The following is a 14,644-nucleotide window of genomic DNA, read 5'->3' as shown; positions in this document are numbered from 1 at the left end:
CTGGGGTACTGGAAGGGTCGGATAAATTAGAGAATAGTATACATTATTTTTCCATAAAAAGACATTAGTCATCACTGTCCAGGTAAAGTCAAAGTACTCTTGTAAAATCACTTCTTGCCATTGTGGAATGGTAACATTGAGAAGGATTTGACTATGTCCTTTCTTAGAAATCACCAGGTACTGCAGATGGAATGTGAATAAAGGATTGACCAAGATGTAGGCTGAAAAAGCTTGGAATTTTCAGTTTCATAAATAGAATGAAGTCAAAAGGGTTACTTTCAACATTTTGGGGAAAGGATAGCTGAAGCATCTTATGAAATTTCAGATGAAGTTTGAACAGATATATGTGAAAATATATCTATAGCTTAGTAAAAAGAGTGGAAACGACTAGAGTAATATTAAGTTCAAAAATAATTACTAAGTACAGGGTCCCAAATTAGAATCTATTCCAACTTAAAGGACAAGAAACAGAACGTCCAAGATTACCCAGTGACCTATGTTTGTAGTTTGTGTCACTAAACTGATAGTTACACCTAATTTCTTTTTATACTCCATAAAAGACAGTGTGTATGCATGTGTGTGTGTTTCTTTGTGTGTATGTATGTATTCAGGTATATTTGTATAGCCTTAGCTAGGAGACAATTCTAGTTTATCTAAAGGCTTATTTGAGCCCTTTCTCACATTCATTTATTTAATAAGCATTATATATCAGGTATTATACAAAGCTCTTTAGAAATCTTTAGAAATATTAACCCATATAATTCTCTTCTCTATAGGGAATAGATATATTATTGCTATTTTATGGATGATGAAGTTTTCCAAACACGATAGAGCTAGTAAGTGTTACTCTTCTCTCATTCCTATTTCCGTTCTATCTTGTTCCTCCAGGTAATGTGATACTATGTGGAGGTTTCTGACCACAGAGAATGTCCAGCACTCTTGGCCACAACATGGAGTCTCCTAATCACACTGATGTTGACCCTTCTGTCTTCTTCCTCCTGGACATCCCAGGTCTGGAACAATTTCATGTGTGGCTCTCACTCCCTGTGTGTGGCTTAGGCACAGCCACAATCGTGGGCAATGTAATTATTCTGGTTGTTGTTGCCACTGAACCAGTCTTGCACAAGCCTGTGTACCTTTTTCTGTGCATGCTCTCAACCATCGACTTGGCTGCCTCTGTCTCCACAGTTCCCAAGCTACTGGCCATCCTCTGGTGTGGAGCCGGACATATATCTGCCTCTGCCTGCCTGGCACAGATGTTCTTCATTCATGCCTTCTGCATGATAGAGTCCACTGTGCTACTGGCCATGGCCTTTGATCGCTACGTGGCCATCTGCCACCCACTCTGCTATGCCACAATCCTCACTGACCCCATCATTGCCTGCATAGGAGTGGCAGCTGTAGTGCGAGGCTCCCTGCTCATGCTCCCATGTCCCTTCCTTATTGGGTGTTTGAACTTCTGCCAAAGCCATGTGATCCTACACACATACTGTGAGCACATGGCTGTGGTGAAGCTGGCCTGTGGAGACACCAGGCCTAACCGTGTGTATGGGCTGACAGCTGCACTGTTGGTCATTGGGGTTGACTTGTTTTGCATTGGTCTCTCCTATGCCCTAATTGCACAAGCCGTCCTTCGCCTCTTATCCCATGAAGCTCAGTCCAAGGCCCTAGGGACCTGCGGTTCCCATGTCTGTGTCATCCTCATCTCTTATACACCAGCCCTCTTCTCCTTTTTTACACACTGCTTTGGCCATCTCGTTCCAGTCCACATTCACATTCTTTTGGCCAATGTTTATCTGCTTTTCCCACCTACTCTTTTTTTTTTTTTTTTTGAGACGGAGTCTCGCTCTGTCGCCCAGGCTGGAGTGCAGTGGCGTGACCTCGGCTCACTGCAAGCTCCGCCTCCCGGCTTCACGCCATTCTCCTGCCTCAGCCTCCCGAGTAGCTGGGACTACAGGCGCCTGCCACTGCACCTGGCTAATTTTTTGTATTTTTAGTAGAGACGGGGTTTCACCATGTTAGCCAGGATGGTCTCGATCTCCTGACCTCGTGATCCGCCCGTCTCGGCCTCCCAAAGTGCTCGGATTACAGGCATGAGCCACTGCGCCCGGCCTCCCACCTGCTCTTAATCCTGTGGTATATGGAATTAAGACCAAAGAGATCCGTAAAAGAGTTGTCAGGGTGTTTCAAAGTGGGCAGGGAATGGGCATCAAGGCATCTGAGTGACACTGGAGTATAGAAGGGACTTAATCCAAAATAAAAAAAAAACTTCTTAAGATAATCTTCAGTATGTGAGACCAGAAAGAGCTTTCAAGAGGGGGATAATGTCTTCTGCAGAACTTTATAGACCATTTCCAAGAATGAGAAATCACAGAGAAGTGCATTTTTTCTTTCCTTTCAGAGAAGTGTAAACATGGGAAGATTCTTGCAACCTGGGTAACGTGCAGATATTGAAAACAACCCACTGCGTTCTGGAGGGTTTCTACCCTGCTGCAGTTTAGAAGAGTCCCTGCATAGCCATAAGATCTCCTCTCATTTCCTGGCACCCTTCTAATATTCCAGGCATGGATTTCTAACTTCATACCTTAGGATATAGCAGCTATCTTACCAGCTGCAAGAATCAGAAGACAGGACAATATAGCCACAGTTAAAGAAGTTAAAGCCACAAAAAAATTATTATGCTTTTCCATAAACCCTGTATTTCTCCATTAGAGCTTCAAACCAAGAGGGGAAAAAGATCCACCAATATCCACAATATTACTTAGTGGCAGAACAAAGGCTTGAAAACTAGAATCCTTTAGGACTTCTATGAATGAGGGCACAAGAGAGGTTAGGAATAACTCTTCATTTCTAGACATTTTCTATTTATCTCACAGGTACACTCCTGTCTCCAGCCTCTCAGGAACTAACCTAAGTCTGAATGACCTTGGATATCATCCCTCACAAGCAGTTTCCAAATATTCTTCTACATACATACAATGGGAGGACCTTTCAGAAGTCATTGACTTATCTCCTGAACCTATAAGAAATGATCACTTACCCAAACCACTCAGAATGAGAATTCTTAATCATTAAATTAGTCTTTATTTATTAATTCATCTATTTATTTATAATGAAGATCAAGCTTGATTCTAGTTAATTCCATGTAGTGATGGAAAGTTCCTAACTATATCCATGAAACTAAGATTAGAAAACAGTTACTGTACATACTGAGCTTTCTGTCCGCTCCCCACCAAATAGCTTCAGACAATTTATCAAACACATTCTCTTAACAAATTAGCACTTTCGAGTTTGAGTTCGTCAATGGTACACATTTTTTTCTTGTCATCTGCCAATATGCCATCCTACCCTGTTAGGTGGAGGGAACACAAAACTCCCTTGTGGAAGTTCACAGACGCTCCCGTCCTGGGAAAGTATCAGTCCTGAGGTAGAAAGCCAATGCCCAGCTCTTCAAAGCTCTGTCTCTGTCAGGAATATAAGTGTTTTATTGGGATACTTCAAATATGTTGGGATAAACAGTGCGCAAATAGTGAAACTCAATGAAGTAGGCTGAGCACTGTCCATTTTTCAGAGAGAAAATAATCAGTTTTTATAGGGAGAGTACTAGTATATGGGCTGTCACTGGTTTTAATTTTTTTATTCTAACTTCATTTTTTTTATTATACTTTAAGTTTTAGGGTACGTGTGCACAACGTGCAGGTTTGTTACATATGTATACATGTGCCATGTTGGTGTGCTGCACCCATTAACTCGTCATTTACATTAGGTATATCTCCTAATGCTATCCCTCCCCCCTCCCTCCTTCCCCTACCGCACAACAGGCCCCGGTGTGTGATGTTCCCCTTCCTGTGTCCACGTATCTAAGCCTCAAATTGAGATTTTTTTTTTTTTTGACATGAAGTCTCACTCTGTCGCCCAGGCTGGAGTGCAGTGGCGTGATCTTGGCTCACTGCAAGCTCTGCCTCCTGGCTTCACGCCGTTCTCCTGCCTCAGCCTCCTGAGTAGCTGGGACTACAGGCACCTGCCAACACGCCCGGCTAACGTTTTGTATTTTTTAGTAGAGACGGGGTTTCACCGTGTTAGCCAGGATGGTCTCGATCTCCTGACCTTGTGATCCGCCCGCCTCGGCCTCTCAAAGTGCTGGGATTACAGGCGTGAGCCACCGCCCCCGGCCGAGATATTCATAGTTTAGAGGATATTTTATCACGATTTTTTCCATTATGTCATGAATATTTCACTCTTTGACTCCTCTGCAATATGAATGTCAAAGTCAGCAAAGCTACTTTATGGCTATAAACTTTCCTTTACGTATTTTTAAAATTTAAAATATTGAGTTAATTTCCAATATGTTATAACTTTATGGTGAACATCAACACAATCACGATTAATTCCACTGGAAAATTTATAGGCCTGAATAGATATTGAGTAAAAAATACGCTAATTTTAAAGCTTTTATGTTGCTAGACGTTTTCCCCCCAGAAAGATTGCACCAAAACTCCTACTCTATGCACTTGAACACAATCCAAGTATATATGCCACCTTATTCAGTAAGGTTCTCTATGAGTAACTGGTCTCCCCCAACTATAGGTGCCAGATAATGGCAAGTAAAGTAGAACAGGCCATAAGTAGATGTAAGTGGGTCAACCTTACCCATAGTCAGAATTGAGGGTCATTGTTACGTTGGATTTCTTGATGTGCTGAAATTACTATTTAACTTTCCAATAAACTACCTTTCTGAGCTTGAAGATCTTCTACTTAACTTTCAGTAATTTTAGGGCCAGGTGCGGTGGCTCACACCTGTAATCCCAGCACTTTGGGAGGCTGAGGCAGGCAGATGGCTTGAGGTCAGGAGTTCAGGGCCAGCCTGGACAACATGATGAAACCTCACATCTACTAAAAATACAAAAATTAGCAGGGCGTGGTGGTGGGCACCTGTAATCCCAGCTACTGGGAAGGCTGAGGCAGGAGAATTGCTTGAACCTGGGAGGCAGAGGTTGCAGTGAGCCAAGATTGCACCACTGCACTCTAGCCTGGGTGACGAGCAAGACTCTGTCTCCAGAAAAAAAAAAAAAAAAATTCAGTAATTTTGATAAGCATTGTAGTTTCTCAGCCTCCACTTTTTAAATATGAACAAGCAAGTTATCAGTAACTGAGTTTATTCAAATCACTTTCTTTAATTATTGATTCAAGAAAATAACTATCAAGAAAATTAAAACAAAGATGCAGTTATGAGCTAAAATAAAGCAGAGGACTATCTGTATTCCTCCTGGCAAGTGTGTCAATAGGTGAATGGATAAAGAAAACATCATATATGTACAATAGAATATTATTTAACCTTCAAAAGAAAGAAATTCTACCATTTGTAACAACATGGATGAACCTGGAAAACTAAGTGAAATAAGCCAGGCATAGAAAGATAAATACTTCATTATCTCACTTACATGTAGAATTTTTAAAAAGCCAAATTCATAGAAACAGAGAGAAGGGTGGAAGCAGATTAGAAGCGTGTTAAGGTAGTGAGGGAAATGAAGACATGTTGGCCAAAAAATATAAGCTTACAGTTATCAAATGAGTACATTATAAAGACATAATGTGCAGCACGGTGACTAGAGTTAATAATAATGCATTGTATATTGAAATTTGCATAAAAAGTAGGTCACATATCCTCACAGTTGTGTGTCTGGGTTTGAGTCTTCTATCAACAATTCTTCTAGGTATTTTGGCATTTCTTGGTATCGCTTAAAAATCACATTTTGAATTTGGTTTTTAAAAATTATTTCATAGTGGTTGGGATACATTATTCTTTGCTTTAGCAGGTTTCTCTTTTAATAGCAATCATAAAGTCAGACATTTGACATCCTGAGGAGATGATCTACGTTGTTACTTTCATGTTTTACATTGCCTTGCCTTTTTCGTGTCCTTTTTGTGAGATTTTCACAACTTTATATTTCTTTTCTTGGATATTTCTGCTATCATTCCTTCTTCTCTGTTATAAATGTTATTTTCTAATTGTCTATAACTCCTTTCCTTTTTTGATTGGTCCAAAATATTCTCAGAAATCTCTGAAAAAATATTGATACTGGAAACATACTTCAAGAATAATGAAGATGATGATACTGAACTAATGAAGAAGAAAATATGATCCCTACTTTGCTGTAAAGTGATTAGCATTCATATTCAACACTCATAAAATTATTTATATAATTATAGTAATTCAAATATTATTTATTAGTTTTCCGTTATTGCAACCAAACTATAAACAAATCAAAAAGATTTCCAGAATTAATGTAAGGTGGTAATTATCTTGTAACAGAAAATTAAAGATATAACTAACATTGATGTTTTATATGTGTGTGTGTGATTATATACATACATATATACACATAAAATATTTTGAGGGAAAGGGCAGGTGACAGATATAGATACAGTTATTAAATTAAATCCTCACTGTGTGTAACAGAGTAGTTGGTAATCTTATTAAAGTTTAAACATAGCTTGGAGTAAAAGAAATAACCACCAAAAAGAAGAACAACAAAAACATACACATACACAAACAATATATATATATTTTTATGTTTTTTTATTATACTTTAAGTTCTGAGGTACATGTGCACAACGTGCAGGTTTGTTACGTATGTATATATGTGCCATGTTGGTGTGCTGCACCCATTAACTCATCATTTAACATTAGGTATATCTCCTAATGCTATCCCTCCCCCCTCCCCCCACCCCCCATCCCCCAACAGTCCCTGGAGTGTGATGTTCCCCTTCCTGTGTCCAAGTGTTCTCATTGTTCAATTCCCACCTATGAGTGAGAACATGCAGTGTTTGGTTTTTTGTCCTTGCGATAGTTTGCTGAGAATGATGGTTTCCAGCTTCATCCATGTCCCTACAAAGGACATGAACTCATCAAATTTTGTGGCTGCATAGTATTCCATGGTGTATATGTGCCACATTTTCTTAATCCAGTCTATCATTGTTGGACATTTGGGTTGCTTCCAAGTCTTTGCTACACAATATTTTTAAGAGGCAATCACTAAAAAGGGACTAGATGGAGGATATTTTCAAAAGGTAAGTTTAATTTTTTTATGATGATCTTGTCTTTGTTGTTTTATTATGATTTGTACAAATACGCACATATTATTTATGCTAAATTTAACGTACTTCTGAAAGAAAAGAAAGTATATATACCTTGTAAACTATAGACGGTTGGCATAGGAAGCAAGAAAGAAATGTCTCACAGCTTAGGGAGGTCAGAGTGTGTGCTCAAGACATATTATTTTAAATAAAAATGTTGTTGAAGCATAGTATATGGGCAAAAAGAGCACATATTACAAATAATAGGCTCATGAAATATCACTAAGTTGCAACTACCATCCAGGTCAAGAACTAATCAAGGGCAGTACCTCAGAAGCACTCCTCATTACCTGGTTTCTCATTCTCAAAGTTAAACGTTATCTCAGTTAGTCTGGCCTACTTCTGAACTCTACATCAATGACAATATATAATATGTGTTTTTATCTCTTTCACCTAATTCTATATTTGAATAGACCACAATTATTTATTTATGTTGTCTAATGTTGATGGACATTGGTGTGATTGCCAGCTTCTGGGTATTACAGGCATGCTTCAATTTACAACTTTAGAAGTTCTCTGGTTAACATATGCATGGGTTGCTACTGGATATACAGCTGGCAAACTTGGGATAGAAGCAGAATAAACTCTAAGTGATTTTGGCAGGAAAATGATGAGCTAAGTAAGTTAGGACAGACATAAATGAACACGGCTCATGTTTTGGCAGAGATTTAAATTTTTTAAAAAGTTTCACTCCAGTGTTAGTGATCCAACCACTGTGCTGCAAATTTGTGTAGACTGTCATTTAGGAGAGAAGATTATGTGTGTAAAGATTAAATGCAGTGAACTTCAAAGTGCTCTATAGTAAAAAGGCTTTAAAGAACATGGAATAACATGAGAGAGGATATTTACCTATTTGATCATGATGGTACCCTTTCCAAAGATGTAGAGTAACCCGAGTATCATAAAAATATTCCTGTGGCCAGATTTCTGGTGTCATTTAAAGAGCTCCCTATTGACTTGGTGATCTCAACCTGGCTAAGAAAATTCTGACATCTCAGAAGACTTTAAAAGTTAGGAGAATTGTCCTTTCCCTTAAGAAAGAACCTAATGACACTTTCTCATATCTGCCTGGTTTTCACCCCATACACAATAGGGTTCATTGTGGGAGGCATTAATAGGTAGAGAATAGCCATAATAATATGTATGTGGGGAGGAATGGTGTGTTCGCCAAAACGGTGTGTAGAGAAGGTAAAGAAGGCTGCAACATAGGTGATGACTATGGCACAGATGTGGGCAGTGCAGGTGCTGAAGGCCTTCTGTCGAGCATCCGCTGATGATAGACTCACAACTGCTCGAAGAATCATAGTATAGGAGATTGTAATGCACAGGATATCAAAGCCCCCAATCAGCAGGGCAAACATCAAACCATAGATGGCGTTAACCCTGACATTACCACAAGATATCTTAGCCACAGACATGTGGTCACAGTAGGTGTGGAGTATGACGTTGCCCTTGCAGTATGGAAGGCACTTGGTGAGGGAAGTGAAAGGGATAACAAGCATCACACCCTTAAGAAAAGTGAGGAACCCAGCTTTAGCAATGACTGAATTAGTGAGGATGGTGGCATAACGCAGAAGGAAGCAGATGGCCACATAGCGGTCCAGGGCCGTGAGCATGAGCACTCCAGACTCCATCCCTGTGAAGGTGTGCACAAAGAACATCTGGGCGAGGCAGGCTTTAAAATCAATCTCCTTGAGATTAAATCACAATATGAAGAGAGTGTTGGGAAGGGTGCTGGTGCACATGAGCACATCTGTGAAGGAAAGAAGGGCTAGGAAGACATACATAGGTCTGTGTAAGGCCTCATCAGAGTAGACGAGGTACATAAGGCTGAAGTTCCCTGTAATAGCAATGCTGTACATGGTACACAGTGGGAAGGAGATCCACAAATGCACATCTTCCAAACCAGGGATGCCATTTAGGATGAATGAAGCTGGAGTTAGGCTGGTACCATTTAGAAATGACATAATGACTGTTGGAAGTTCGTTGTATAGCAGTTATAGCATTGCCTCTGTGAGCAGGAAAAAAAAAGAGTAATTTCAGGGAGTAACTGACCATCAGTCTTCTTTCCCATAATGGCTATTTTGTTTTTCTTGTAGATCAATGACTATATTTGTTCTATTATGTTTATTATGTGATATATACTCTGTCTGGGTCTGTGCCTTAAGCATTAGGTGTTGACAGGAAGAACTGAGTCTAGTCAGTACATCTGGACCTGAATATCTAGGGTCTTTTGTTATCATGTAGTCCATTCTCCAGGCCAATGTTGGCCACGAACTGAACAACTCTGTGGTCAAGAATTGATTAAATATTTGCTCTATTCTAGGTGCTCACCATCTTAGAGATCTCTGTTGTATTCTGAAATGTTAACAGACTTCAGTAGTTCCTGTGGGCTTACCTTTCAAATTAAATCTGTCCTAATGGACATACTTACAATATTTTCAATCTAGTTTTAGCCCAAACTCCTCCCTTTTGGTTTGCAGAAAACTTAAATACAGAAAAATATGAATCACCCCCTTGTAGCTGTAGTTTTCTTGAAGCAAAATCATACAAGGATCTTAGAGGCAAATAATAATAATAATAATCCACTTTCTAATATCATCAAAAGACCACTTGTTTTATAAGTACCATGATATATGGAGGATGAAGGATCATTAGAAATGCAAGAACTTATGAGAATCCAAAGTTTTCCTAAGATTACAGTCTAGTCTAATTGACTGTAGAGTCAATTCAATGAAAATAAAGATGCTTATCATCCTAAACAAAATAAATTGACATTCCCTTTAGAACATAGTGCTTTATATTCTACCCATATCAAAACTTCAACCATAGAATCAAATATTTTCAAGGCTTAAAATAAAGAATATTTTTATCAAATATTTTGGAGGCTATGTAATCTCCAAAATTAAGTTTCTTTTGTATACAGAAGATGTTCAGTACATTTTTCAAGGCCCACAGAAGAACAGGCAGTGGTAGAACAAGGACCAACAAAACACTTCTGAATAGTAAGGGAGAGAGTATTTGGTGTGATAGCGTATTGTGAGAAAATAAGAACAAACTCAAAGTCATGACCACAGAATAGATGAAAATAGGCTTCACAGTCTGAAGAAGTGAGCTCTATTGGCCGGAATATGTTGATTAAAAATTTTTAAAAGGAGCAAGTTCTGTGATGGGGGCATATTCTCCTATAGAAAGATATTGGAGGAAAACTAAGTAGGCTTTCTGATTTAAACATATCAATATTGATATTTATAGTTCCTCCTTGACATATTGGAGGTGACTCACCTGTCACTGCAGGGATGTCACTATTGAAAATTTAAGGTTGTATAAAACTGGCTATCCTATTTTCATATGTATCTTTTATAAAATTTTTATGTCCTTATTTTATGAAATATTAGGGCTGAATAAATGAACTCTTGTCACTTTACTAACTGAGATATAATTCAAATAACATTACTATCACGTGAAATAGAGGCAACTCACTGAAAAGAAGACAAGACACATAAAAGTATGGAATAAGGCTGTCATCTCTCTTTTTTTCAGGTCACAGAAGAAATTCTTTTCTCTCAGAAATGCTGCTTCTAGCTTTCACAGCCAGAGGGAATAAATAGAATACTTCCTGCAAAGATTATGTTTCAGTAATTGAAATGTGAATATTTTATCCAAAGTGAAAATGGAACATACAAGCCAGTTTGTCTGCTGCACCATTTTAAAAGCTAGGAGAGTAGCTCTTCTGACAACTCTCTTATTCATCCTCATTTCTCAGCTACTGTAATCTGCACCCATCCCTTTGATAAGAATAAAGCAATCTCAATTCAGAAATCTGCTCACCCTGATGATCAGTGATGTTGAGCTTTTTCTCATATGATTGTTGGCCACATATGTGTTTTCTTCTGAGATGTGTCTGTTCATATCCTTTTCCCATTTTTTAATAGGTTGTTTGTTTTTTTCTTCTAATTTTAAGTTCCTTAAAGATCTGGATATTAGACCTTTGTCAGATACATAGTTTGTAAAAATGTTCTCCTATCCTGTAGGTTGTCTGTTTACTCTGTTGATAGTTTCTTTTGCTGTGCAGAACTCTCATAGGAGGGAGAGAATCAGGAAAAATATCTAATGGATACTAGGCTTAATACCTGGGTGATGAAATAATCTGTACAACAAACCTCCATGACACATGTTAACTTATGTAACAAACTTCCAAATCCTGCATGTGTAACCCTGAACTTAAAATAAAAGCTTAAACAAAAGTAAATCTGCTTACCCTGAAAACTACCGGAGTTCCTCAAGAAACTGAAGACCTATCCATGGATCAAGTCATATTTATGTCTATGTGATCCTCTTGGTCCTGAAGGAGAAGTACAATACCTACATTGAGACCTTGGGAGGCAAGTGGAGGAGGGAACATTTCTATTATCTGTCTATATGTGTATGTGCGCATGCATGCATGTGTGTATGTTGTGGATGTTTTGTATTCTGAAGGTGAGTAATGGAAAAAACTTGGTTGTTACTGTCTCTACTATAGTCTCAGAAGAGAAGTGATTTCCCCGGTGAGTGCGTCTGTGTATGTGTGTATGTTTAGAAAATGAACAAAAGATAATTAAGAATCAGGTATATCTGGGTCCTAAGGATACTGGCTAAGCCAGTGGGAGCTGTCTTCAGAACTATTTTGACGTCATTATAGTCTGGGGCTCCTGGGGACATAATTTTTTATAGGTACAGCAGAGGTATGTATGTCTGAAACCACTTGGAGTATCATAATTAAATCCTTTTGAGAGGCACACCTGCCTCTTTTTTCAAAACTTAGCACAATGTCATCCACAAAATTAGTACTGAAAAAGATGTTTTTAAAGAAAACTTAAATAATGCCAGTATGCAAACAATTGAGTTGTATATGTGACCTTTTATTTCATGTCTCCAATATATTTGCTTATTATTTATAACATTTTAATGAACATTATTTGGAATTATCTAGACAGATTTTTCACTCTGTGAAAAATGAGTAATTTGCTTCCTTCTTTCCTATTTGTATGATTTTTTCTTGCCTTATTGCACTGGTTAAGATCTTCCTTCTATGCAGTGTTTACCAAGAGTAGCAATAATGAATATCTTTGCTTCATTACTAAGGACTGGGTATAATGATGCCTACTGAGGGTAATGAAACTAGTTCCAAATGATTATTTGAAGACATAGACTAATGGTACAGTGCAGAAGCATAGCTATGCCATAATAAAAAATAATATATTTCACTTAACAACGCCCTCTCGTTTCATTTATGTTGTTGCTCGTGACAGAATTTCCTGATTTTTTTAAGGCCAAATAGTATTCGTTTGTGTATATATTCCACATTTTTAAACCCATTCATTCATTGATGGACACACTTTGACTATTGCAAATAATACTGCAATGAACACGAGGTTGCAGACATCTCATTAACATATTGATTTCAATTTCTTTGAGCATATACCCAGTGAGACTGCTGGATCATATGGTAATTCCATTTTTGATTTTTTGAGGAACCTCTATACTGTTTTCTAAAAGAACTATACTAATTTAAATTCCCAACAACAGTGTATAATGGTTCACTTTTCTCAACATTTTCATCAACAGCTCTTGTCTTTCATCCTTTTGATAATAGCCAATGTAACAGGTGTGAGGTAATGTCTTATTATTGTTTTAATTTGCATTTCTCTAAAGATTAGTGATGTTGAGCATTTCCTCACATACTTTTTAGCCATTTGTAAGTCTTCTTTTGAGAAATTTTTATTCGAATCCTTTCTCTACTTTTTATAGGGTTTTTTTTTTTTTTGCAATTGAGTAGTTTGAATTCCTTGTTTATTTTGGATATTAGCCCTTATCCAGCGTATGATTTGCAAATTTTTTTTTCCAGTCTGAGAAGTTATCTCTCTATTGGTATTTTTGGCTATACAGAAGCATTTTAATATAATCCAATCTCAATTGTTTATTTTTGCTTTTGTTGCCTGGTGCTTTTGGGGTCATAGTCATTAAATCTTTGCCCAAACCAATGTCATGGAGCTTTTCTCCTATGTTTTCTTTTATAAATTTAATGTTTCAAGTTTTATATTTGAATCTTTAATTTATTTTGTGTTGATTCTTATATAAGAAATAAGCTAAGGGTTCATTTATATTTTCTGTATGTGGATATCAATTTTTCCCAATACCATTTATTGAAGACTGGTCTTTTTCTTTTTAAATGTGTGGGTTTGCTTCTGGGATCTCTATCCTATTCCATTGGTCAATGTATCTGTTTTTATGCCAGTACCATCCTGTTCTGATTACTATAGCTTTGCAATATATTTTGAAATTCTGTAGTGTGCTGCCTCCAGCTTTATTCTTTTTGGTCAATATTGCTTTGGCTAATTAAGGTCTTTTATGGTTCCATAGAAATTTTAAGACTTTTTTCCATTTCTGTGAAGAATGACACTGGAATTTTTACAGAGATTGCATTGAATCTGCAGATTGCTTTGGGCTTTATAGACATTTTAAGAATATTAATTCTTCCAGTCCATGAACATGAGATATCATTCCATTTATTTATGTCATCTTCAATTTCTCTTTTTTAACTTTTATTTTAGATTTAGTGGTACTTATATTTCTAATTTTATACTGTTACTATATTTTATTGATTGTCATAGCATTATAATACATTTTTAAATTAGTTAGTGTAAGCACTCTCAATTTGGTCCTTCTTTAAAAAGATTCTTCAGAGGCATGAGGGAGCCAAAATGGCCAAATAGGAACAGCTCCCCAGTCTACAGCTCCCAGGGTGAGCGACACAGAAGATGGGTAATTTCTGCATTTCCATCTGAGGTACTGGGTTCATCTCACTAGGGAGGGCCAAACAGTGGGTGCAGGACAGTCGGTTTAGTGCAACATTTGCGAGCCCAGCCGAAGCAGGGTGAGGCATTGTCTCACTTGGGAAGCGCAAGGGGTCAGGGAGTTCCCTTTCCTAGTCAAAGAAAGGGGTGACAGACGGCACCTGGAAAATTGGGTCACTCCCACCCTAATACTGTGCTTTTCCAATGGGCTTGGAAAACGGCACACCAGGAGATTGTGTCCTAAACCTGGCTCGGAGGGTCCTATGCCCACGGAGTCTCGCTGATTGTTGGCACAGCAATCTGAGATCAAACTGCAAGGCAGCAGTGAGGCTGGGGGAGGGGCGCCCACCATTGCCCAGGCTTGCTTTGGTAAACAAAGCAGCCAGGAAGCTCCAACTGGGTGGAGCCCACCACAGCTCAAGGAGGTCTGCCTGCCTCTGTAGGCTCCACCTCTGGGGGCAGGGCACAGACAAACAAAAAGACAGCAGGAACCTCTGCAGACTTAAATGTCCCTGTCTGACAGCTTTGAAGAGAGTAATGGTTCTCCCAGCAGGCAGCTGGAGATCTGAGAACAGGCAGACTGCCTCCTAAAGTGGGTCCCTGACCCCCAAGCAGCCTAACTGGGATGGACAGACTGACACCTCACTTGGCCTGGTGAGGGACAGACTGAC

At 38.4% G+C, this 14,644-nt stretch overlaps 2 protein-coding genes across 2 annotated transcripts; one reads left to right on the top strand and one right to left on the bottom strand.

Moving 5' to 3' along the window:
- Positions 1 to 926: 926 nt before the first annotated feature.
- LOC129484510 (olfactory receptor 52P1) lies at positions 927 to 2,226 on the top strand. The gene is made up of 2 exons (XM_063641787.1): positions 927 to 1,801; positions 2,112 to 2,226. The coding sequence occupies exons 1-2, from the start codon at positions 927 to 929 to the stop codon at positions 2,224 to 2,226; spliced, it is 990 nt and encodes a 329-aa protein (XP_063497857.1).
- Positions 2,227 to 8,141: 5,915 nt separating this feature from the next.
- On the bottom strand, positions 8,142 to 9,104 carry LOC129484511 (olfactory receptor 52N1-like). Its single transcript, XM_055282688.1, is given in 1 exon segment — positions 8,142 to 9,104. A coding segment is annotated over 1 exon segment (963 nt).
- Positions 9,105 to 14,644: the final 5,540 nt, after the last annotated feature.

This window comes from Symphalangus syndactylus, chromosome 6 (assembly GCF_028878055.3).
Source record: "Symphalangus syndactylus isolate Jambi chromosome 6, NHGRI_mSymSyn1-v2.1_pri, whole genome shotgun sequence".
NCBI classification, from domain to species: Eukaryota; Metazoa; Chordata; class Mammalia; order Primates; family Hylobatidae; genus Symphalangus; species Symphalangus syndactylus.
The sequence above is the reverse complement of the archived record's forward strand: the minus strand, read 5'-3'. Positions and strand labels throughout refer to the sequence as shown.

Bases quoted from the DNA above. Each gene is read 5' to 3' on its own strand.
- LOC129484510 (XM_063641787.1), top strand. From the start codon at position 927: ATGTCCAGCACTCTTGGCCACAACATGGAGTCTCCTAATCACACTGAT. The intron at 1,802-2,111 runs TTTCCCACCTAC...CACTGCGCCCGG, and splicing joins TTGGCCAATGTTTATCTGCT to CCTCCCACCTGCTCTTAATC.